Source organism: Triplophysa dalaica, chromosome 6 (assembly GCF_015846415.1).
Source record: "Triplophysa dalaica isolate WHDGS20190420 chromosome 6, ASM1584641v1, whole genome shotgun sequence".
Lineage (NCBI taxonomy): Eukaryota > Metazoa > Chordata > Actinopteri > Cypriniformes > Nemacheilidae > Triplophysa > Triplophysa dalaica.
In genome coordinates this window covers 13,462,248-13,487,885 of record NC_079547.1, presented here as the reverse complement: position 1 = coordinate 13,487,885, position 25,638 = coordinate 13,462,248, and the positions used below count along the sequence as shown (strand labels likewise).

Here is a 25,638-nt window from a genome sequence, read left to right as displayed (position 1 = left end):
TCAGCCATTTAGAGTGACAGTAGGGATGGAAGAGTGCAGCCACAATCAGATTACCTTCCTGCAGTGTTAGACCAGCAGGTGTTTGTGACTAAAACCCCCAGAAGTAGATATTATTATATATTTAAGAGATAAGGTGTGAGAAGCAGTTCTGTGCTTCACTGCATCACACCTATCGATGTCCTGTAGCTGTGATTATAATATTATATCACATAATAGTCTTACATGCAGTCTATTGCCTTGTTGCTTTTATAAAACAATTACTTATATTAAAGTCACCATAGTATCGAAATGGAAGCTCTCTGGCTTTTAGAATAATTTACCCACAAATTCTATCATTATTAATTATCCGTGTTGTTCAAAGCCTGTAAATGATTCTTCTGTGGAACACAAAATAAACATTTTGAGAGATATATCAGTGGTTTCGTGAATAAGAGACCTTTTTCATTTAGCAATGTTCTTCAGAATATCTTCTTTTGTGTTCTGCAGAAGAAAGAAAGTCAGACAGGTTTGACATGACATGAGGGTAAGTCAATTATAGACAAATTTTTATTTTTAGGTGAACAAGGATGTCTATAAACTAGTGTGCTCCAAAACATTAACAAAACGCACACTTGGAAGATATAAGCATTCAAAACTTCAAGTGTCTTCAATTTTGAATATACAGTATATATACATTTTACAATAATGAACAATCTGAACTTAAGTGTCTTATCAAATTTCAGGATAATTAGAGGAAACTAAACACTATCTGTAATTTTAAAAGTCTGATGGCTGGGGAGCAAGTTAGTATGCACCACCTAAACTTAAGTGGAAATTACATCAACTCATTGAATAAAGCTGTGTGTTTTAAGTCACTGCAGTGGGTCTTTAGGATAGGTTAAAAATATAATTAAACTAACATAATTGTATTATTTAACGTATTTAAAATCAACATTTAAATAAAAGTTAAAAATTAAAAGCTTTGTGCGAGGAGTAAATGAGTCTTGGTCATGTAATGTTCTAATATTTAAAAAATGTTATTATATCATCTCTCTTTTTAGGTGGACACACATTTCATGAAAAAGATACCAACAGGGGCAGAGGCTTCCAATGTGCTTGTTGGAGAACTGGACTTTTTAGAGAGATCCATAGTTGCCTTTGTTCGCTTGTCTCCTGCTGTTCTCCTCACAGGACTTACTGAAGTTCCTATACCGACTAGGTAGATGCTGAGTGTTTGTCTTGAGTCCAGGAATCAATATTAAACTTAAAAATCATTAAAATTATGAAATCTCGGCAGATTCTTGTTCATCTTGCTGGGTCCGGATGGAAAAGCCCAGCAGTACCATGAGATTGGTCGCTCAATGGCCACCATAATGACTGATGAGGTTATTGCAGAACACAATATTCTTACAATAGTTCTGATATTATTATACATATTATATTTTAAAACATAATAAAATGTTTTGGCATTCTTCAATATAATTATGCTGGTCCATCTTTAGATTTTCCATGATGTCGCATACAAGGCAAAGGACAGGAGTGATTTATTGGCCGGTATAGATGAGTTTCTGGATCAAGTGACAGTTTTACCTCCAGGAGAATGGGACCCTTCTATACGCATTGAACCGCCTAAGAGTGTTCCTTCACAGGTATGTAAAAAACAATGACATAAAAAAAAATGGTACATTTTGCAATTCACTGCACTGACATTTTGTGACATATTTTACAGTAAATGTTGCTCAAATGTTTAAAAAATATTGTATATAATATACTTTTCAGTAACATTAGACTTCTATTTGTTAACTATAACCGAATGATTATTATACATTGATTCTTGTATTAGATACTGTATATACAGCATAGTATGCCAAATGGTCTGTTTTTCGGAACAGGAGAAAAGAAAAATGCCAGGAGTTCCAAACGGAACAAGTGTTCAAGTCGATGATGAACCTCATGGGGAACATCATGGACCAGAACTAAAGAGAACTGGGAGGTGTGTACGTAATGCGTGGCTTAAATGTGTGATCAATTCTTAAGGATAGGAGACATTTTTTTCTGTGTAAATGGATAAAATATATTGATGACTCATTCTGCATTATGCAGATTTTTTTCTAATCAAATGCTCCTCCAAATCAGAATGGCTCTCCCTCTAATACCCCAGTAACTAGCGTGTAGGTTTATGTTAATTCATGGTTTATGCCTTTTATAATGCCTATTTAAAAAATGGGATATGGGCCCTTAGTTGTGTATGCCGACCCTTTTCATTTGGAAATACATCAACAAAGGAAAAATGTGCTTGTCAAGTGAAATAAGGGGGACTTTAGGAACTGGCAGATAAATTGAACAGATATCTATTCCTTTAAATTTCTGTTTTCCTCTCTCATCTCTCTCTATCTTCTCACTTTCATAGGTTGTTTGGAGGACTAATTCTTGATGTGAAGAGAAAGGTTCCGTTTTATCTAAGTGATTTTAGAGATGGTCTAAATTTGCAGTGTGTGGCATCATTCCTGTTCCTCTACTGTGCCTGCATGTCACCCGTTATTACTTTTGGAGGACTTCTGGGAGAGGCTACAGAAGGACGTATTGTAAGCACACTTTTGCATTTGTGTGAGCCAAAGTGTTGTAAAAAGCCAATGTACATAATTTAAAGATCATGTATCACAGGTAGTTTCTGCTGAGATAATCTCATATTATCTCATGATAATCTTGATATATGAAATGCTAGCATAAGAAAGTAAAATAGCAGTATTATAATGAAATAAGATATATTTGTGTCTGTTTGTTTGTTTGTTTCTTTCAGAGTGCGATTGAGTCTCTGCTAGGAGCCTCCATGACTGGAGTAGCATACTCTCTGTTTGCTGGACAACCTCTAACTATATTGGGCAGTACTGGACCTGTTCTTGTGTTCGAAAAGATCCTCTTCAAATTTTGCAAGTCAGTAAACCAGATCAAGTGTGAACATTCATCTAGTTCTTTACTAATACTCATTTCACATGTTTACCTGCCCATTCAGTCTTAATAGATAAAGGTTAACAAACTGTCTTGAACCCGAGGCTCAGCTCGAGTTTCGAGCCAAACCCTGCTCCGTAATAGAATGTTCAGGCTCCTCCTGAGACTGCTTTAGAACTTCATTCATGGTTCATGGTTCATTATAATGGAAAATAAATGACACATAATATTATTTCTTTCTTTTAGTTTTAAACACCTGATGACCTGACATATGTGTTTTAGCTTCCTAAACCTAAGCAATATAAAGTCACTTCTGCTTTTAGAGGATGTAGAATATATTTGCATTATTTATATAGCTATTTAATATTCATATCAGATAGATCTTTTTCACATCTGCATTGTTTTTGCTGCTTAAATAAATACATAGAAGGAGATTTACATCCAGATGCTAATCAGACTGAACATCGCTTATATGACCTATAGCCCCCAATGTTTTGTCTTTTTGTCCTTGCAGAGACTATGATCTCTCTTACCTGTCCCTACGCACTTGCATTGGTCTCTGGACGGCGTTCCTTTGTCTGATTCTCGTTGCGACAGATGCAAGCTCTTTGGTCTGTTACATCACACGTTTCACAGAGGAGGCTTTCGCTGCACTCATTTGTCTCATCTTTATTTACGAATCTCTGGAAAAACTTTTCCATCTTGGAGAACTGTACCCCATTAACAGACACGGAGATCTGGACAAACTCACACTGGCCTTGTGAGTATACATTTATATACCCCTGCAATTATGCAGCCTCATTGTACCAGTAGCTCGACTTGTAGAGAATCATTCTTGTAAGAAAGGCTTTCTAACAGCACACTGTGTTGTGTGCTATCAGCTGTAGGTGTGCAGAACCTGATACTCCCAGTAATAAAACATTGGAACAGTGGAGTCAGAGGAACATAACATCTGCTTTGGTTCCATGGAGCAACCTCACTGTATCGGTACCTCAACCTCATATCCTCATATCTCAGCACTATGACTGCAATGAGTGTACAAATGTTTTGTTGCGTTGTGTTTTATACTGACACGTAGTTCCATAGATGGGACATTACACAAGATTGTTAACAGCACCATTGTAGAAAAACCACTACATTTGAACTTCTTTATAACTGTAAAGAATTGCTTTGTAACCTAAGGCTCTGAAAAGAACAATTTTGAACACTTTTTATAGATTTTAATACCATTGTGACATCACAGAATAGTTATCATTGGAACTGTCTAAATCAACAGCAAATCCCTGTGAGGTGAACGTGATCTAATATTGCAAATAAAATAAAACCCACAAACTGAACAATCTGAGATCCTGTTATTCACTTCCTATTCCATAACTGCAGTGTGGTCTTATTTCACAGTGTAGTCTCACAAACACACATGCGCCTCAGCGCCTTGGCTGCCAGTATATGAGCCAAACTTTTTCAATGTGTGTGTGTAGGAGTGCTTAGATCTTCACGGTCATTTTATTGGAACAGCGTGTGGACACCATGGTCCCTACACCCCTGATGTTCTCTTCTGGTCGGCCATCTTGTTTTTTGGTACCTTCTTCCTATCCAGCTTTCTTAAACAGTTCAAGACTAGCAAATACTTTCCAACACGGGTGAGGTTAAATACTCATTTACAAACGCGTAGAGTATGCATATGTGCATATAGAGCTTGTTAATTGACGTCATGCCACATTAGCTACATGTTGCGCCATCTTGGGAGGATGGCTGCTAGTGCGTTCAATGCAGTGTTTTGTTTTTCTTGTTTCATTAGGAAATATATCTATGGTAGGTCGGTCTTGCTGTGTTAAAAAACTGCAATAGCATTACGCAGATTTGTTCAGGAAAAGCCCATGGTAATTTCACTTTCGATTTCTCCATATATCAAAAAAACATGTAATAGTACATAACAAACAATAAAAGCAGTGGAGTATTTTCCTCCTAAGATGGTGGCACCACAGCAACATATAGGGCATGACGTCCACTTCACATTCTCTATACTCTGTGTAATTACAGGTGCAGGAGCTTCACATGAAATAAATGCATGTGTTTGTTGTTGTGATGAAGGTACGGTCGATGATCAGCGATTTTGCCGTGTTCCTCACTATTGTACTTATGGTCCTGATTGATTACATCATTGGAGTTCCATCGCAAAAATTACGAGTGCCAAGTAAATTTAAGGTAATCAATAAAACATTTGAACACAAACACGTTTTTTGTTTTTAGGGGTTCATCACAACACACCCAGTTTAATTCAATGTTTAATAAAGCTACAATAGAGTTTGCCATAAATATTCAATTTAACTACACATTCACATTCTCCTTTTAATGAAAATTTGTATTAAGTTCTGGTATATTTGATAAATGCTGTTATCTTATGAGGTTTCTTTTGAGATTCGATTGATTTTATATTTTGCAGCCAACACGTGATGACCGTGGCTGGCTGATAAATCCTATTGGGCGAAACCCATGGTGGACGGCTCTGGTAGCTTCATTACCAGCTCTTCTCTGCACCATCCTCATTTTCATGGACCAACAGATCACTGCAGTCATAATAAACCGCAAAGAACACAAACTACAGGTATGAATGTACCCTTTACAGAAGATGCTTGTGTGTGCCGTTTTTAAAAAAATGTGTACTCTATTGACACAGAAAGGCTGTGGGTACCATTTGGACCTTCTGATGGTTGGAGTGATGTTGGCTGTTTGTTCCATTATGGGGTTGCCCTGGTTTGTTGCGGCGACTGTATTGTCAATATCCCATGTCAACAGCCTGAAGCTGGAGTCGGAAAGCTCCGCCCCTGGAGAGCAGCCTAGATTTCTGGGTATTAGAGAGCAGAGACTGACTGGTTTGGTCATTTTTCTTCTGATGGGTTGTTCTGTCTTTATGACTGGAGTATTACAGGTAAACTCACATCTTAAGTCATTTATTACATATAGTAGCCAAATGATCTTTGGGTACTTGAGGCACACTTAAAAACACCCAAAATAAAAAATCTGTCATATTAGTTCTCACTTTTACATATAAACATGTATATAACTTTGTGGAACAAGAAAAGTTGTGTGTCCATATGATGGAAGTCAATGAGGACCAATGATGTTTGGTGATCAGCGTTTATCAAAACATAATCTTTTTTATTTATAAGAAAAAAGTCAGAAAGATTTTAAATTACTTGATAAAGAGAGCAATAAAATGTTTGGGTAAACTATCCAAACTATCAACTATCAAAACATATTCATTTGTATTTAGTAAAATAAAGTCAGAAAGATTCGGAATGATTTGATAAAGAGAGAATTAAAATGTTTGGGTTAACTATCCAGACTTTTTTGAGGGTGAACCTATTCTGGATCTTTATTTTGTCTATTTTGGCAACACTTCAGGGTTAGCTGCAATGCCAACAGGGGGAGCTGTAGCACCACACTTCTGGCAGTTGTGCATCAGTAGTTGGATTAGATTAAGGGGTATAACATTTTTTACGGACCAACCAGATGCTAAACCTATCTATACTTTACATACTTCTGAATATAAACACTCTATAATTATTTTATAGTATATTATATATATATATTTTGTCATTAACAAACAGTTCTATAATGCCTTTAAAATGCTTTTTGGTAAAAATGAAATAAAAAAAATATTTTAACCTGGCGTTCAGTAATCAAATATCAAACCAAATGTTTAAGAATAAAGAAAAACGAATGAAACAAAAAATTGCAAAAAACAAACTGGCTTGTTTTATAGCGTAAAACATTAACAGAGAGTAAACAGATCTAGCATGCGAAAGCTCAATGAGGGTACTCAACAGAAAAAAGTCTGACTCTGCAACACAGTTCCTAAGTAGTAAATTATTTCTTGTAAAAAGTCATGTTTCCAGCCATGTGGCTCTTTATCAAACAATACACACATTCACAAGTAAGCCCATATACAGCAGAAGTGCATCACATGACCACAAGATAAGAAAAAACAGTACCCTAGTGATTTCAATTGCATCTAAACCAACCAGTATTTCTCAACTGAGTATATTGGGACCCCTAGTGGTCTGTGGCGTAAAATGTTTTGAGTTATTATCTGGCATTCAGGGTTTGAAATTAACATCCACAAGACGCAGATAAATATAACCAATAAAGATAACCACCTGGCATAGGACATCAAAGTACTGCAACTCAAATCAAATAACAAATGTACTGGTTCCTTGTGTTCATAAATTATGTTCACTCACCTTGCAGGGAAGGTTCATGTACACCAAATCATATTTAATAAAGCCAATTGGGCATCTTCTGCGGATTTCTGACTCAAACATAATCGTCATGCAGTGTCATTTAGAGCGGTTGGCAGCACCGCGAGAGAGAGTCGACTGCTCTATTTGCTTTTGAATTGCTCTTGCAGTACTTTGATGTCCTATGCCAGGTGGTTCTGCACACCACCTATTTTCATTGAAGCACCACACCCTGAGCAACACGCGGGGTTGATCAGAACTCAGAAGAATTTTCAATTTTGGGTGAACTATCACTTAAATTTTCCAGTTATATTAAGGCAACTGTTATTGGGTAGTTGACAAATAAAGCTTAATGTGTTCTATGGTGTGATAAAAACAATGAAGACAAATCTCTCTTATGATATTATTTATAATATTAATATTTTGAAATAAAAGAATATATTATTATTAACAGTTTTGCTTCTAAATATTTGCTGTGAAACCATAGGACACGTCATGACATTAATGCCTGTCATTTCACAGTTCATTCCAATGTCTGTGCTCTATGGTGTTTTCCTGTACATGGGAGCATCATCTCTGAAAGGAATACAGGTAGACACTTCACCTGACACTTCCTTTGAAAATATACATGCACACCCACACATCATTCACTCATCAGTCTGACTCTAATATCTCTTTCTCAGTTCTTTGACCGTCTGATGTTGTTTGGCATGCCGGCGAAACACCAGCCAGACTTTATTTATCTACGGCATGTTCCTCTGAGAAAGGTTCACCTGTTCACTCTGACCCAACTTACCTGCCTTGTGCTGCTCTGGGTCATTAAAACCTCCCCTGCTGCGATCGTCTTCCCTATGATGGTACGACCCTAAGCATGAGCGAGTACACTGTGTGAATGTGTCAAACTGGTGACCAAGGGGTCAGGAACACTGGCCTTATACTTAAACATTTTGGTGTCATTCTTTCTTTTAATGCACAGTATAATCTCTTTGACTGATTTCTTGTGCACACAAGGTGATAGACTCTTAAAATATGTTTGTTCTGCAGGTTTTAGCACTAGTGTTTATCCGTAAGCTGCTGGATATCTGTTTCTCCAAGCGAGAGCTGAGTTACCTTGATGATCTGATGCCTGAGAGTAAGAAGAAGAAATTGGATGATGATTCCAAAAAAGCAGTGGAGGTACCAACATTGTGCAATAAAGTAGTTCTGAAACTGGTTTCAATGAATAAAAGAGAAATCCAGGTACTATTTGTTTTTTTTATTTGAGTAGCAGGAGTCACAAGAGATGTTGGTTGGTGACAGTGATAAAGAAGATAAAAATACAGTGCAAATCCCAATGGAGAACAAACCTCTACACTCACCAAGAACCCCAGACCCCAGGTAAACCCCATGAGGTGTGATGTTATTTTTGAGTTTGTATTGAGAGTGAAATTTTGTTGATGGATATTGGAAGGATGGATACTGATAATTATTTAGGTTATTTTAACCCTCTTCTTGTCTGGACAAAATAATATGAACACATGTACAGGGGTTTATTATAATTGTTAAGCTAATGTGAAAATCAAACATAGCTGTTATCTTTTGTGACTACACATTTATATTTAGTCATTTAGCAGACGCACTTATCCAAAGCGACTTACAGTGAGTTCAGGTAGCAATAAGATATATTTCATACAGGAGCAATAATACAATAGGTGCTAATACAAAGTTACTGGTTTCAACAAAAGCTAGACCACTAACTGTTGAGTGTTTTTTTTTCTTTTTTTTCTTTTTGCTGTCAAGTATTCACAGAAGAGAGCGGTTTTAAATAGTTTTTTTGAATGTTGTGAAAGATGTGGTTACCGGACTGAGTTAGGAAGAATGTTCCACCAGTAAGAAGTTGTGAAGCAGAATGAGTGGGAAAGTGATTCACTGCCCATATGAGAAGCCAATACAAGAGGCCGCTGGTTTGCTGAACGCAGGGTTCTTGATGGGGTGTAGGAATGTATGAGGGTGTGAAAGTATGCCGGTGTAGATGCAGTGATAGTCCTGAAGGCAAGCATTAGTGACTTGAATCTGATACGGGCTTCAACAGGTAGCCAGTGGAGAGAGATGAAAAGGTGTGTCACATGAGCCCTTTTGGACTGTTGGAAGATTAGGCGTGCTGCTGCGTTCTGAACCAGCTGGAGTGGTTTAATAGCCTTTGCTGGAAGACCAGCAAGGAGAGCGGTAGTCCAACTTTGAGATTACCAGGGCCTAGATAAGGAGTTGTGCCGCTTGCTCAGTCTCGTATAGATGGAAAAAAGCAGCGGTCCAAGCATCGATCTATGAGGGACCCCAGTGCTCATGTGGTGAACAGTGGACAGCGAGCCCCTCCATGACACCCCGAAGGATCTGTCGGAATGGAGTGCATGAGATTTCTAGAGATAACAGGGTAGCTAGCAGTATCTGGTGTTTGCTTCAGAAAGGTCTTGCAGAATCAGGACCGAGGATTTAGATTCCGCCTTGGCTAGGAGCAGTGCTTCTGTGACCGATAGCAGTGCAGTCTCAATGGAGTGGTTTGTTTTGAAGCCGTTCTTAAGTTTCTTAAGTAGGTGCGTGACCTGGGCCTGTTAATATTACTATAGACGTTTCATTGGACACGCCACCTAGACTGCAGCTTACTTCCAGTCTGTGTTTGTTTATCGGTCTGGCTAGTGTCTAATAATATACTTATTATTATTTTATGTCAATATTAATTTAAATTATTATGTTATTGTATAATAATCGTATTAAATAAACAAGTTGTTGAATGGATCCTGTAGTTTAGTCCAGTTTAAAAAAAACGTATTGGACATCTAGTGGTTGAGCTTAGTATGGTAGTCTGAATTCCAAAGACTGGAGAGGCAAGATTAGCCAAGTAACAGTTCTAGGAACATGCTGTGATAGATGAACAGTACAACATCCCACTGGAGACTATTTAAAAGCTGTATACTGTTTTTTTATTGCGAGAAGTTTTAAAACTATATTCCATGCAAAATTGGTGGTCCATCCAAAACCTTATTTAAAAAGGATATAACCTATTTTTCCAGTGTTTACATTATTTTGTTTACCCCCTGTATGTTTAGTGTGAGTCTTGTCCGTTTCCAGTTCACTGTGATGTGAAATGGTGAACATTTGGCCACGTGATACATTTTTTTTCCCTGCAATTGAAATTCCTCTGTAAATGTTTTCTTTAATATAATGGTCTTATAATGCCCTACATAAAGTTGGGGCCCAACCACACCACATGGGACACAGAGTGTCGAATACGCCTGGTTGTACACACGACAATATGTTTTTGATTGTGTATTTACAGATATTCTAACACCTCTCTGCTTTCCCCCTTGTTGCTCCTCTTGTGTCCTGTGTCTGCTTGTTGTCCAGGACTGATCCCTCTGATATAAACATATCTGATGAAATGTCTAAAACTACAGTATGGAAATCCCTCAATTCAAATCACAAGGATACAGCACGCTCAAGTACACATAGAAAGGCAAGCACACTCTCTCTGTCGTAAATTTCATGTGTTGCTTGTTGACCCATCTCCCTGTATTTCCTTTCTTACCCCTCTGTATAACCTCTATCCATATCATACATTATGATGACAAGGGTACTACAGTGCTATAAAGTTTATTTGTTTGGAGGTGTAATGGTTGATGTTTTGTTGTTCTGTCCTCACAGGAGATACTGTGATGTATGTCCACAAACTGAAGAAGTTACGTACTTGGCATCGGTTGTTTGAAATTCTGTCAGTCAGTTATGCTAAAAATATACATATATTATTAACTCTTCCCCGCTATTTTACACACACACACACACACACACACACACACACACACACACACCCACATACGCTAACACACACACACACACACACACACACACACAAAGGTAGTTCTGTACAGTAAAAGATCCCAGTCTGATTTATGAGTCAGCGAGTGTGGTGTGATGTACAGGTGTGTTAATGTGTGTGAACGTTTGTGCATAGAGGAGAACACACTCTCCAATCAAATCCAGGTTATTTTTAATGTTTCATTCAGTTTTTTCAAATGTTGATGTCTCTGTGCTTTGCTGTAAAGTGTTTCGAGTCTATTTTTTGGTCATCGTCTCGTTCTCATTCGTAGTAAAACTGATTAAATGTTTTCACATTTAGCTGTAAACTTGCTGTAAAATGTTACTGTATAAGTATGCTTTGTTCACCATCAAAACAACAAACAAAGTATGTGTGTTCAGGCCAATCGGCAGATCAGAATAGTTACCTCGGTTTGGTATAAATAGCAGTCAGTTATATTAGACCAACACGCCCATGAACCAAATCAGTTCTAATCTAGTAAATATACTATTTTTATTGAGTGTGTTGTATTGAAACTTGTTAATAATGAGCAATAAATGGCTTTTATGTAGTAAGGTCACCAGGTACATTGATGAATAAGTATAAACTTGAGGTTTCTTTGTCATGGGTGTTTTTTATCAGTAAAAAAACGAATATAGACCAGGAAACGCAAGTCTTGGGGACACCAAGGACAAAGAGCTCTGATGTTAAACTGGATTGTTCAGGCTTTTATTTTAAGGTCCTTTCCGGCCAGTGGCCCCAGTATTAAGCCATCTCCTTAAGACTACCTCCCCTCACCTCCACTCATGGTTTCTGCACTGAAAGAGGTGAAAATGTGGTTTGACCTTTTAACCTCAGTACAGTTAAACTTTATTTACAGTTCCACTTTGTGTAGATATTTACTGATATGATTTTATATTTTGAAATAATTATATTATTATAATACTATATTATTGTATATTTAGAATTATTATATATATTATAATATGTAATGCAACTATTTTAAGAACTTTCTTTTTTATGTATATAAATTTGAATAAAATAGCTGAACAGATGTTCACAAGATGCACAACACACTATGTTCATATATGAATGGGTTATGTTTTTTATAAGACTCATTTTCTGTAAATGTGGTCATTTTAGTCACATTTAATAAAAACTGCCTTCAGGTAAGAAGAGAAGGTCAATATGTAATTTGCTTTTGAATGTTGAGAAATGCTGAATGTTCCCACCACTAAGCTACTCAATAATCTTTATTGTTCCATTCATAGTCTTCTTGAATACAGAAATGTTATCCCTATGTTGGTTGTAAATGTTATGGTAATGCTAGGATGTACTCAAAGAGAATGTCATACCAATACATTTTTGCTTTTCTGAATGATATTAACTTGTTGCCTATGTCTATGAGTTTGCTGAGGAACCTGTGCACACTTGTTAGACCCAAGTTTATATTACATTGATTTTATATTCCTTTTTTCCCTTTAAAATCAAATTACAGATTTTGTTTTCAAATCTGCTTTACAAATTATTGCTGGTTTTTATTCTCAGAAGGAGCAACGAAAAAAAGACTTCTGGAGCGAGATTGTCTCTAAAGTTTATAATAAATTACTGTATATGTCAATAGCTTTTACACACTTTTGTCTTGCCCAGTTTAGTGTTTTTTTCAGTGTTTTTGAGGATAATAAAATAATAGACTCAGAAAGCTTTAAAGAATCTAAAAGCTATTGCAATCAAAAATATAAGATGAGCTATTGTTTAAAGCATGTTGAAGAAAAACTATATTAACAGTGTAGGGATATTGTACAAATAATCAATAACATTCATTTCTAATGTTAGTGTTAGATTCATTAAAATGTATCAAAAAGTATTTCTTTATATATTTTGTTTTGTTTCATTTGGATTGGCTATCTGAAATTCAAACCCTGCCCATACAGACGGGGCAGAACAGAATAATAAACAGAACACGCTTCAGCGTGTTTCATTGGCTTTACTTTTTCACAAAGAGGGATTGCTTGGAAGCTCAAAGGTCGTGAAATGGCAAACGCAGACCAGTCTGATGTAAGCAATTCTTAACATTCTTCACATAACAGCGACACCGCAATTAAAACAGACTAGTAGGCCTACATAAAATGTTAAAATGCTCATTAAGTGAACGCTTTTTTTTGTTTATTAGAAGTGTTATTTTGGTTGCTCTGAATGTCTGTTTTCATTTTATGATATTGTGTGATTATTTGGTACTGTATGGTTAAGTAGCCTATAGTTAAAATACTAGTAATAGAAATATGAAAATTACCTTATAAGGTTAGTTTTTTACAAAATTTGACAAGTAAAATGTATGTGAGGCTGCCAGTTTAACGGTCTCCAAACTTATAAGTGGGATGGGCAGATGAAATATCATATGAGTCAATAATTATTTTTCTAAAGGTAAACTAGGTGTTAATTTTTTTAATGCCAACCCTACTCATATGAATCGATCATTCCTTCTGTTGTTTTCAGAAAAACAAACTACTGTGCACAGAACTGATAAAATAGTGGATACAGATTTTGTTGTAAGATTGATATTATTGTTGTTTTTATAAACATCACACAGACTACATCAAAATAAATGTGGTTACAAGCTGTTCTAAATGAACCATACCAACCATCTTATCTTTACAGACTGTCTTTTGTGTGGGAAGGAATTCACGTGATCGGAGTCAGGTCAGTCATGATGGACACATTGGCATTAAAGATCTGAGAATTAAGATTGAGAAAAATGAATCTAAAATATGCAACGATTTTGCCAAAATACATATTAATTATGAACTTACGATCTTGAAATACCTGTCTAAAAGAATCCCAAACTATCCAAGCCCTGTTGAGTTTCACGTCTCTGAGGTGACTCATGCCACTGATGAAGACGGTCTTCGGGGAATCTTGGCCTCAGGGGGTTTTCATGGTTTTGGAAGAAGACAAGATAATTTTTCATGGTGGAGTCTAAAGATCGACGATGAAAGTATAAGAGCTGCTGAACAGCGTTATCTAGAGGACACGCTTCCAAACAGAACCCATGAGCAAAGAGAAAGGCAGAGGCCGTTTCTGAATAAATTCACAACATCACCTGCATTCGACATTGAGAAATCACGCTATGGTAACTTTCGCTTCACATTTCTCCTGACTGAACTGATGGAACGGTACAGGAATGAAATGTGTGGAGGGCAAAATCCAGTTCTCAGGGAATTTAAGACCATATTTTACAGACAAGAGATCATGTATGTTGTTCTTATACACAGCCCAGAAGTCAATGAGAAGTTTAAGAATTTCCCAGAGATTGAATCCAGTTTATTTGTTGATTATAATGGGGATACAATTATCTGGAAAGCACAAGCCATTTGTAAAAACCTTCAATTCCATTTGTTATTAAATGAAGAGAACAAAATAGCAGCAACTGAACCTGTTATAAACCAGTTCTATGTGTGGGATCACATTACCCTAGCATTTTATTTTAAAGGTGTCCTACATTTCCCTAAAGAAAAACTTAAAGAAAGTCTCACTTGTTGTGAAACTGCTGACAACAACCTTTCACGAAATGATGGCTTGTCCCTTGAAGAAGCTAACAAAATACTACGCAGTCTTACAGTTGAATAGCTGATGATTTTTTTGGTCCTCTACACTGTCATCCTTTCAAAGTTCTCACTCCTGTGGGTAAACCCTTTAAAGAGATTATGGCATATTGAATGGGGCTCATAGAATGGAATGCAGTTCTGTATGTCTTTTCACATTTATTTACATTAACATTTATTCCTTTGGCAGACATTCGTACAGACATTCATACTGTAATTCAACTTACTATGAAAAGATTAAAGAGTGAAAATAAAAAGTTATAAAATAAAATAACCAACTTAGTTTTTATCAATATATTTTGAAATATATCTGAATTTAGTTGTAAAGATATATAAAAAGTTTAAAAAGGTGAGGTTAACTTACTGTTATTTAGCAGCATTATAAATTATTACATCATTACAGTAATTATGTTTGTTTAAGATTACTTTATTGTCAGTGTATTTTTTGTATATATTTATAGTATAATTTTGACATTTCACTCAATAGTTTGATATTTTCAGAATACTACACACACACACTTATATGCAAACAATTTTAATTGACTTCATTGCCAGCTTACATAAAAGAAAACATAGGGTGGCCTACAGACCTTGATGTTACATTGGGATTAAAGTTTACTTTTCAGTTTTTAATGCTTATTCATTTTTACGGGAATGACATTTAAACCAGGATCATTTTACATCAGTAACTTAAATTATTGGAAAGTCGCGTGGAGCTAATTATTTACTTCAAGTACTTTAATAATTATATAGAATAATGATTCGTTTGTTTTGATATTCCAGTTGCTTTGTAACAATTGAATTACATTAAGACCAATATTATGATTTTCTGCCAGTTAATGTTTCTTCCTCTTTATTCTGAAAACAGGTTTTTGCAAGCGTCCAAATACTGAGAGTAGAGTTTGGCACATTCCTTTGCTGTGTCAAGCTGTTTTTCACACCATCCAACAAGGAAGCTCCTCAGCACAGTCACTCTGGAGCTATGGAAGCGCTCAATCTGCCACAAAATAGCTCTATAATTAGACAACTTGTCCTAAATTCTCTCAAAATAAATACTCAATCAGCATAAAAATTTAACTTACCTCCTGTTTAGCCACAGATGAGATGAGGGAGAATTCTTTCTCTGTAGCTTTCTGAACCTCCTCCATCTACACAGAAAACATGATCATTTCCATTTGTACTTTGTTGCGTCACCCTCTGTACTTTGTTCAACCACACATGTAACATTTTTGTGCCAAGAAATGCAAGAAGAGAAAGGTCATGGTTAGCAGGGTGGAAGTATACCACAACAGTTTATTGTAGAGATTTTATGACTGACTCTTTCTCCACTTTCCCTTCACTTTCACAACTATCCATCTGTCTGTTCATTTTGCCAACTCTAATAAGTTGCATTAGACTCTTTGGGTGTGGCATTATCTGTGCTCTGTAGATACAGCTGAAAACACACACTGTATACGTTCTGCAGTTATTGATTAACCCCGAAATTTCCATTCTCTTTATATAAACACAGAAATGGAAACAAGTCGAACTTTGACTTGTCATGTTGGAAAAGTGTCCTGCCCAAACTGCTGCTATAAAATAAATTCACTAGGATATTATAAAATGCACTGTAAAACGTCTTGGTTACGTATGTAACCTCAGTTCCCTGATGGAGGGAACGAGACGTTGTGTCGAGAACGACAGATGGGGTTCGCCCTTGAGAACCAATCAACTCTGACTACTATAGAAAAGGCCAATGAAATTTGGCGAATGAAATTTGCATGCCGGGCTCCGTGTGACCGCGTTACACCGTGTGAGCGCAACTCTTAATCAGAGAAGCGCTGCAGAAGCCACCTCCTACCCGTGGGGAGGAATATGGTGGATATAGGTATGGTCTCGTTCTTGGAGTAGTCTTAAGAAGGAAAACACAATCCTGATCAAGCACCTCAGTGGGTCTTTCTCATTGAGAGAGACACCAGGACGAGAAAAGGCGCCGTCTAGAGGCGTGTAACCGCCTAGTAGATGGGGCCCTAGCCTGGGTGATGGTCTCTGCCATAGAGTGGGAGTAGCCATCTCAGGATCTTCTGGTCCCGTCTAGAGACCAGACATGGGAGTTCCAGAGGTATGATCTGGGATGCCAGAACGTGTCCCTCCCCTGATAGAGCAGGTCCTCTGTCAGGGGAATGGTTCAGGGGGAGTCGCTGTCCAGAGCATCAGCTCTGAGGCCAAGTGCGGTTAGCCCGGAGTGGTGTAACCAATAACACTTGGTGCTCCTGCTCCCTGACCTTGCACAGCGTCTGTGCAAAGGAGGCTCCTGGGGGGGAAGGTGTGCTTCCGCCCATCCCGCGGTCAGCTGTGCGCCAGGATATCCGTGCCGAGGGCAGGGAATACCAGGCGGGCAAATGGTGGTGTTACGGGAGGCGAACAGGTTTACCTGGGCCTACCCGAACAGCCTCCAAATGAGCTGGACTGCGCGGGGGTGGAGTCGTCACTCTCCACGAGGCATAAACTGGCAAGAAAGCACGTCGGCTGTCTAGTTCAGTTTGCCCGGGGTGTGTGTGGCCCGCAGGGAACGGGTCACCTGTTGACTCCACCGGAGGAGGCGTTGAGCAAGTTGTGTTAGCTGCTGTGAGCGAACGCCACCCTGACGATCTGTGTACGCTACAGCTGTAGTGCTGTCCTCGGACCAGCACGTGCTTGACTCGCACGAGAGGCCGTAGCCTGCTCAGTGCAAATAGCACAGCCCACAACTCTTGGCAATTGATATGCCAGCACAGGCGGGGGTTCGTCCAACGCCCCGCCCGCATGCCCGTTACACACTGCACAGCACCCCTGCAGGGAGACTTCAGTCGTCACCACGACCTGTCTCATAACCTGCCCAGAGGGACCTGAGTCCGTCGAAAAAGTCATGGAAGACTAGGGGTTATGGTGCGTCGGAAGCAGGGCGTCATCACCATGCGCCTGCTGCCGGTGTGCCACGCTCTCCTCGGAACTCGACTCTGAAACCAGTGTTGGAGCGGTCTCATGTGCATCAACTCAAGGGGTATTAACCCGCGAGGACGCCATGTGTCCCAGGAGCCTCTGAATTATTTCAGGGGGACCGCTGCCTGCCTAAAATGTTCATTTCAGACAGTTCAACACTGGTTGGGCGCATACTGCAGACAGGTGCGCCGACGTGGTGACAGAGTTGAGTTCCATACCTAGAAAGAGGATGCTCTGCACTGGGGAGAGCTTGCCCCTCTCTTGGTTGACCTGGAGTCCCAATCGATCTAGGTGCCGGGGCACCAGGTCCCTTTGTGTACATAACATATCTCACGAGTGTGCCAAGATAGGCTAGTAGTTTAGTACCCGCTCGCCTTCCTCCCTGGGAGAAAGGGCGGTTTCCACGATCTCGTGAAGACCGTGGAGACAAGGACAGACCGAAAGGGAGGATTCTGTACTGATATGCCCGCCTCTCGCATGCGAACCGTTAGAACGGCCGGTGTCGAGGAGGATCGAGACATGAAAGTAAGCGTCCTTCAGGTCGATTGCCACGAACAAATCCTGACACCCGATAGATGTCAGGACGCCCTGTGTGTGAGCACCCTGAACGGCAGCTTGTGAAGATGCTCTGTTCAGGGTACGCAGACCTTTGGGGGCAACCCGCCCTGTTTCTTCGGAACGGTGAAGTGCGGATCGTGACCCACTGAACATCTTGGTTTTGAGGGACGAACTCGATGCCTGTTTTGCCAGAAGGGTGGTGACCTCTACCCGAAGTACGGAGGCGTCCCTGCCTCTGACAGAGGGAGAGATGATGCCCCAAAACTTGGGAGAGTCTCTGGCGAACTGGATCGAGTAACCAAGACGGACCGCCCTCATTAGCCAGCGAGACAGTGTGGGCAGTTCTCAAGCTCCCAGGGACTGTGACAGGGTGACCAAGGGGACGGTCTGCTTCATCATTCCCATGGGGGGGTTCGTCGGCTGGCGGAGCTACCCATGTCGCGGGGGTCCCCGGAGGGAAGGTTGGCTCCGCCTTTTTACCTGCCTGGCGGGACAATGGCACGCACTGTCGGTTTGAGAGTGGTGACAGCCGTCGTATGTGTACGACCTCAAGCCTCGCCAGGGTGTGAGGTCGGTTCGCCGAGCACAGTCCAGTGGAGTGTGCGATAGGCTGCAAGTACACCCAGGGAGAACAGAAAACTCTGCAAGTAAGTGGGCGCCAAGCCCTGAAAAGGGCCCGGCTTTGGTGACGAGGCAGGAATCGTCCCGTACCGACCGATCAGAGCCGTGGCTGTGAAGGTTCGGGCCCGATGTTTTTCTCCCTTTGGTCTTCCCGTCAGTGCCCCTTCTCGGAAGAAGGTTGTTGACGGGGTTGAGGTTTCCCCCTCGACCTCTGCTTCCGGGGTGCCGCCTGTGGGGGCACAGGAACCGGAGCCGATGTCGAAGGGGTCCTGGGTTGCAGGGAGGCAGACGTCACTTGAGATCTCGGAGGCCGCGCGGCGTGAAAAAATTTGGCTAATTGCCACGGTCTGCTACACCATCAAAAACTGCTGAGCGCAGTCCTCGATGGTGTTACCAACAACCCACCCTGCGAGATGAGTGCATCAAGAAAGCGGACTTCCTTGGTGTCACTCTTCTGCACAAGGCATAGCCGGGGGTGTCTCTCCTGGACCACTATCGTGGACATCGTCCGACCCAGGGCCCGCGCCGCCACCTTAGTCGCCCATAGAGCGCTGTCAGTGGCGGCACGGAGATCCTTCATTATACCCGGGTCAGCCTTACCCTCGTGGGGCTCTCTCCACGCCCTGGCCTGGCGGACCTACGGGATGGCCATGGCGTAGAGAGAGGAGGCAGCCTGGCCCGCTGCATCGCAAGTCTTCAACACCAGTGATGCCGAAGTCTTACGTGCTTTGGACGGTAGGTGTGGCCGATTCTACCCCAGGTGGTAGCCGTCCGCGGCACAGGATATCGACGTACTCCTTGGCTGCCCCACCATCGAGGGAAGTAAGGGAGCCGGAGCTGGTTTCACTGGAACGGTCCGTGAGTGGAGCGCTCCAAGTTTTACACAGCTCCTCATGCACCTCCGGGTAAACATGGCACCTGACCTCAGGAACCACGCATCCCCGGGTTAGCATGGATGACATCACTTCTGCTTCATCCTGAACTCGACGGCTGGGGGTGGAGCTTGGATTCGTCAGAGTCGGATGACAGTCTCCCTCCGATGCTGCGAGCGACATCTCATCTACGTCACACATCGTTTCCGAGTGTGTGCGTGAGGATCCGGACGGTATGCCACTGCCGGTTGGGGAACGTTTAGTAGAGCGAATCAGGGTGCGATCGGCCCGTGAGCACTTGGCTGGCGGGTTTACGTTCGCAGAGTTCCCCATATCACTAACGCTGCTACGTAGGTGGTCATCAGGGCCGTAGCCACAGATGTCACAGCCCAGGTAGCAGACGAAATGGTGGCTGGTTCCCGTAGGAAGGCGAACACCGTGACCGCAACTTCTGAATGACAATCTGCCCGCAGTGCGGGCAGATGTGTCAACGAATGCTGCTTCAGCGTGCTGGATGCCCAGACGCCTAACGAAGCGATCGTGTCCATCCCCCTCCTCGATGAGGGTGCCGCACCCAAGAGAAATGCGGGACATGCCGCGCTGGAGATTGCTCAGTCAGTCCTGAAAAGGACTTTTTAGAAAAAAAATCTCTAACACCTCCGGAACCGCTGAGACGCCCAGGGGAAGGTCGCCGCAGGTAGGGACGATCCGCTGCAACACTTCGTAGATCCGGCAATGTAGAAGAAGAAGAATTCATTGAATTCGTTCTGTTCGTAGTCATGAGCGAAGGCTAGGGGTGGGCGATCTAGAAAAAAAATCAAATCACGATTTTTTCAAGATAGATCACGATTCACGATTTTATCGCGGTTCTTCTTCAAGTTGGTTTTAAGACTATTTTGCAAATTTAAGGGGCGTCAATACAGCCAAACTAAGTCCCCATATAAAAATATACTCTTTACCATTTATATTTTGAAGAATATTTTAATCAAGTTAATATTTAATGCAAGTGCAAGACCATAAATCAGCTGTTAGCAAAAAACTTTACATTTTGAATTTTGTTTTTCATCTTGTTGCGGCACTCGGAGTAAAGCTGTGGAATGGGCGTGGAGGATAAATATTTTTGGCTGGGTATTTCGTGACGTGGATCTACGACTTTTTTTAAAGCCCTCATTTTCCACAGTCTTTATGGGAATCATGTCTTTGGGCAGGTAAAATGCGACCGCGTCAGTGACATCTTTCCAGCGCTTGTTCATTCTGTCATACGGATACGGAGTTCCTTTCTCAAATGGTTCTTTCGCTAAAGTCGTTGTTTAAGCCTTTTAGTTTCCGTATGCTTGGTTGTACCTGATTTACTCGCGTGGCATCCCTTTATAATTTGACTGTCGGCATACTCTTTCAGTCCCTTTATTTTGAGGTGGTTAAAAAGGTTCGTTGTGTTGCCTTACGACGCTCGAATCTTATCATTGCCACATTTGCAAATAACTGTTGTTTGGGTTGTGTCAGTTGGGGAAAACCCAAACCATTTCATTATTACTGATGTAGAATTTTTTTTAGGGACCAAGTCCTCCGTGTTTCCCTCCATCTTCACTGACCGCGTCACTTAATCTTACTGAATTCACAAGCAACGTATACGAGCTTGTTAACATGGCGCAATCTATCGCAAGTATGTTGACGAATTCTATAGAACAGCACTCTATAGGACGATTTAACGATTTTCCCGAAAAAGTGGATCGTGCAGTCATTTTAATCGTTCGCGATCTAATATCGTCATATCGCACACCCCTAGCGAAGGCTCTGAAGAACAAAAGGTAAGTGAATGCTGCACGCCGGCTTCCTTTTATACCGGATATCCGGGGGCGGAGCCCGGCATGCAAATTTCATTCGCCAAATTTCATTGGCCTTTTCTATAGTAGTCAGAGTTGATTGGTTCTCAAGGGCGAACCCCATCTGTCGTTCTCGACACAACGTCGAGAGACAGACAGAAAGGGAACCAGTGTTTTTGCAGTAGTTTTGCAGCAGGTTTGCAAGTAACTTACATAATTACTACTTTCCTATTAGTAGTGTATCCAACTTGAGGTAAACTTTACTTAAATCTAAATTGAATCACTTACAAAATTAGCAAAACGAGACTGGTCTCATTAGCACAGCAACAGTACAAAAAATGAAAAACTTAAATTACGATATATTTACATAACAAAAGTGACCTAAGATATTTAGTCTTGTTTTATTAAAGAAAAAGAAAAAGTTTATGTTTAAAACAAAATTTTAAATAAATCTACAGTAAGATACTGGCAAACCTGCAGCAAAATTACAGCAAAGTTTAACAGTGTGCTGTAGCTCACTGTAACTCACAGTAAGATATTTGTTAACATACCTATGAAGTAGAATACTTATTGTTGACTCTTTACACAAAATGTTAAATACTCTCTCATCTGCAAGTTAATCTAGATAAAAGCATACATAAATGCTACATAAATAAATGTAAACTATCCAAAACAGCCTGTAGAGATGTTATCAATGTGGAGGGAAAGAAAGAAAGAACATACCGCATCTCTTTTATTGGCCTTGGCTTTTTCTGTGTTCTTCTTAACTGTTTCCAGCTCGATCAATTTACAAGTTCTTCTGAAAAGCATTTCCTGCAACAACATAAAGACAGATAATATACTATCATTTTAATGATTCATTATATTTAATCTGTAATATTTTATTAGATCCTTAGATGAAAAATATGTCACAGATTACAAGCAAACTCCTTCATTACTGTTCTATAGCACAAGGATTTTTAAAATGGGATCCGGGTAACCTCCAGAAGATTCAAGGGGTCCCCATAAAATATTAAGACAAATTACAGGACAAAGCAAAACCTTTAAAAATTTTACTGAACATTATTATTGTTTCATTTAGAAGTGTTCAAATTTATAAGTGTTTATGAATTCTTTTTTGCTTGCATACTTTTCAGGATTTTTATCTTCACAGTGATTTTTGTCTTTGTAAAGTAGTCTTTTTGCAAAAATGTAATGAAAATTGCTACAGTACAAATACGTTTGAATTAAAAATGTCTCTGTTCAGATTTATACATGAGCAATACTTTCATTTTAGTCAATTATTAAACACGTTGTCTTTACGATATCACAGTTATCATTAAAGTTATTATTTATTCCACACATCTTAAATGTTTCTTTATTCAAAAAATATATAGAGATGAATATGAATTTTAGGAATGGGGTCCTCATCAAAAATTCATCATATTCGTTGATCTCTCCCATGGTAAAGTTAAAAAAAACCTACTCTAGCAAACATAAAGTAGGATTCCAGGGCATCATAAGATTGGCAGAAAAATGCCATGAGTCGGCAGAGCTGCAATGTAGGCCATTATTTCATACTTCCAATCTTTTGGAAAGTGTGGCTGCAGGGCAAAATAAAACTAGAAATGGGTTTGCCAAAAACATACTTTCTCTGCTTCCTCATAGCGAGCCTCCAAATCCAGCCCCAAACCAAGAGTCGAGATGTTGTTATTGGCAACTTTTTCAAAATTTCTCTTCAGAAACAAAAAACAAATAAAAACAATTAAAAAAAATGTTATACAAATTATAGGGTTCATGGAATCTTGTAAAGTGGCCTTACCATTACTGCTTCAACTATATCTGACAGCTTCAAGCAAATCCTAAAGAAATCACAAAAAATAACTGGATAAACCACAGTTTGTCACTCTAGGCAGGAACACAGGGTAAGTTTAAAAACTAAATTCTAACTTGGAGAATGCAACAGCAGCTTCATCATCCTGATTTACACAGAGATGAAGACAAGTGGAAAAATGCCCACAAGCCAAAGAGAGCTCTGTAAACACACAAACACGTTTATAAGACTATATATTGTATGTGTACTGATCATGTAAATGTAACTATGCAATGACTTACTTTGCTCAGTCAACACAACGTCAAGTATTTTCTAAGGACAAACAAAATGCTCAAGATTAAATGACAATTTAGTAGCCACATAGAGATTAAAAAAGGTTAAATATTGCTTGAGCAGAGTACCTCTGTTGCAACCTTTGACAAAGCTGCACGATTTGTGTTTTTATGTCTCTCTTTCTGAAAGAAGTCATCCACGTCCTGAGGGTATTAAATGAATACTTCAGAGTCAGACATATTTATACATAATATATTAATATATAAACCTATGTTCTCATGATCTCATAATCTTGCTTCTAGAACAGTTTCTGAATGTAACTAATTTCAAGCCCCCTCAAATAAACATATACCCCAAACACATACCCTGTGACTTTCCTTTCTTATCCCTTCCACAGCCTGACTGAGGCGATTTAATATACCTTTTCTGCCTCGCTGTTTTCCCGGAGACTGGACAAAATAAACATACAACGACAAGTGTAAGACAAGTGTCAACAACATTTTTACAATTCATTCCCTTAAAAAAACAAAGGAAAGTTTTATTACGGTAAAAATGTTGAATTTGTCCATAGTTTGTCAAATACCATGGTTAACCATTGTTAATGTGGTGAGAAGAAACTATATGTTACTGTGGTTACTATGGTTAAACAACAAAAACAATCTTAAGTTAAATTATAGTTTAATGGGTTCAAAGCTCATTTTAGCAATATTGCACCATTTCAGTTCTTTCAACAGATTTAAAAACTAATCAAATGGTCAGAGATTAAGGGTTAAGGGATGCAGCTTTCATCACAATATTGTTTTCATTGGGGTAATATTATAAAAACCATGCTGCTTGTGTCTTTAAGGCACCTCTGATTTTGTAAGGAAGCTGTCCAGCGCCTTGCATTTGCTGAGTATTGGGTGGGTCGCCACCTGCTGGAGATAAAACTCCAACGCTTTACAATAACTCTGCCAATCATGCCCGAGAGCCAAGAAACCTGCAACATAAATACACAATATAACATTACATACACATAACTATTATTGAGCTGTGAAAAAAAAAAAAAAATGATTTCATGTCACTTAGATAGAAATTAAACATACCAAGTTGTTTGAGTGATTTAGATGCTGTGTTTAACAGGGATGGTAGTGCTTTAGGTGGTAAAGGGGGAAACTGTGGAAAGACACAATCCGATGAAGGTTCTGAAGTTAAACATGCCTCATGTATTGAAATTCTTACAATGCGACTCACTATGACTCCTTGAAGTCCAGGAACATTTTCTTGAGAGAAAAAATTCTGCTGAAGCCAGTCAAAGTCCTCATATGTACGAAAGACACACACACCACCACTACTATAAAACTGAGCAAAAGAAAAGAAATAACAAATCAGATGTTTTAAGGGGACATATTTTTAATATTTTAGATGTTGATGAGCCTAAAAGTAAATCTATGAACAACTTACTTTCTGGGAAGTGATGGCAAAAGTCAGAATATCTCCATCCTTTGTCACATCAGTGATCCTAATGCTGCTTGCAGTAACACTTAATTCTGCTTCTGCGTTTGAACTGTCCTAACCCACCCACAGACATTTAAACATACATTAAAAAAAAATCTCAATCCAAATCATTGTATTTTTTGTGACAATAATAATAATTTGATTTACAAGTAACTCAAAAAGGACGAAATCTTAAATTTACTCACCGGTATTGAATTTTCTAATAGCCTACATTGCTTTACAATTTTTGTTTAGAAAGGATCATTTGATGATCACCAACTCAACCAAAAGTGGTTACTTACCATCTCCCTTGCATTCAATTGGCTTCCAACTTCTAATATGTGATTCCAAAGAAAAAATAGTGACACATGTAATAACTGTGAGTTACACTCGGATTTTAAAATTCAACCACCGTCCTCACTCTCTTGTTGGCACAAGAACTCAAATGCTTGCACATTCTTGTGCAGACAGGATATCCTTCGAGCCAAAGGTCACCGTGTTGTGGTCCTGTGATTCGTTTGTATGTGTGTTTATTTTATCCAATATATACTCACATTTGTGTCCTCTTTTCAAGAGCATATAAAATGTGTGAGTTTATTGGATCCGTGTATGCATATTCCACTAGAAAACAATGTAGCTTG

The 25,638-nt window shown here is 39.4% G+C and overlaps 2 protein-coding genes across 7 annotated transcripts in view; one reads left to right on the top strand and one right to left on the bottom strand.

Moving 5' to 3' along the window:
• The window catches only part of slc4a8 (solute carrier family 4 member 8), a 26,905-nt gene extending 11,307 nt beyond the window's left edge, over window positions 1-15,598 (top strand). The window contains exons 8-28 of one of the 4 annotated variants that reach the window (XM_056751456.1): window positions 1,041-1,198; window positions 1,277-1,364; window positions 1,482-1,628; window positions 1,872-1,972; window positions 2,390-2,564; window positions 2,780-2,913; window positions 3,443-3,688; window positions 3,810-3,915; window positions 4,407-4,568; window positions 5,020-5,133; window positions 5,372-5,533; window positions 5,606-5,857; window positions 7,692-7,760; window positions 7,853-8,026; window positions 8,214-8,345; window positions 8,437-8,546; window positions 10,551-10,659; window positions 10,848-13,056; window positions 13,657-13,698; window positions 13,833-14,249; window positions 15,469-15,585. In XM_056751456.1, the coding sequence (XP_056607434.1) occupies window positions 1,041-1,198; window positions 1,277-1,364; window positions 1,482-1,628; window positions 1,872-1,972; window positions 2,390-2,564; window positions 2,780-2,913; window positions 3,443-3,688; window positions 3,810-3,915; window positions 4,407-4,568; window positions 5,020-5,133; window positions 5,372-5,533; window positions 5,606-5,857; window positions 7,692-7,760; window positions 7,853-8,026; window positions 8,214-8,345; window positions 8,437-8,546; window positions 10,551-10,659; window positions 10,848-10,859 (2,451 nt within the window). In that variant the 3' untranslated portion in view covers window positions 10,860-13,056; window positions 13,657-13,698; window positions 13,833-14,249; window positions 15,469-15,585. Of the gene's footprint in view, window positions 1-1,040; window positions 1,199-1,276; window positions 1,365-1,481; window positions 1,629-1,871; window positions 1,973-2,389; window positions 2,565-2,779; window positions 2,914-3,442; window positions 3,689-3,809; window positions 3,916-4,406; window positions 4,569-5,019; window positions 5,134-5,371; window positions 5,534-5,605; window positions 5,858-7,691; window positions 7,761-7,852; window positions 8,027-8,213; window positions 8,346-8,436; window positions 8,547-10,550; window positions 13,631-13,656; window positions 13,699-13,832; window positions 14,250-15,468 lie in introns of those variants that run through there. The other 3 variants (XM_056751453.1, XM_056751454.1, XM_056751455.1) reach the window with 3 other exon arrangements.
• si:dkey-28n18.9 (sorting nexin-5) lies at window positions 15,198-25,638 on the bottom strand. Of its 3 annotated transcripts, none has more exons than XM_056751457.1 (14): window positions 25,300-25,638; window positions 24,965-25,072; window positions 24,755-24,862; window positions 24,607-24,676; window positions 24,373-24,500; window positions 23,887-23,970; window positions 23,650-23,724; window positions 23,530-23,560; window positions 23,365-23,449; window positions 23,237-23,276; window positions 23,064-23,150; window positions 22,159-22,248; window positions 15,683-15,748; window positions 15,198-15,597 (listed from the first exon to the last, which is right to left on the bottom strand). In XM_056751457.1, exons 1-14 carry the CDS (start codon window positions 25,300-25,302, stop codon window positions 15,454-15,456), a joined length of 1,119 nt encoding a protein of 372 aa, XP_056607435.1. In that variant the 5' UTR covers window positions 25,303-25,638; the 3' UTR covers window positions 15,198-15,453. The 3 variants fall into 3 exon arrangements, 2 of the variants coding, with proteins under 2 accessions (XP_056607435.1, XP_056607436.1); XM_056751458.1 differs by having other exon boundaries at window positions 15,459-15,597; window positions 15,683-15,797; XR_008907052.1 differs by having other exon boundaries at window positions 15,564-15,597; window positions 15,683-20,417.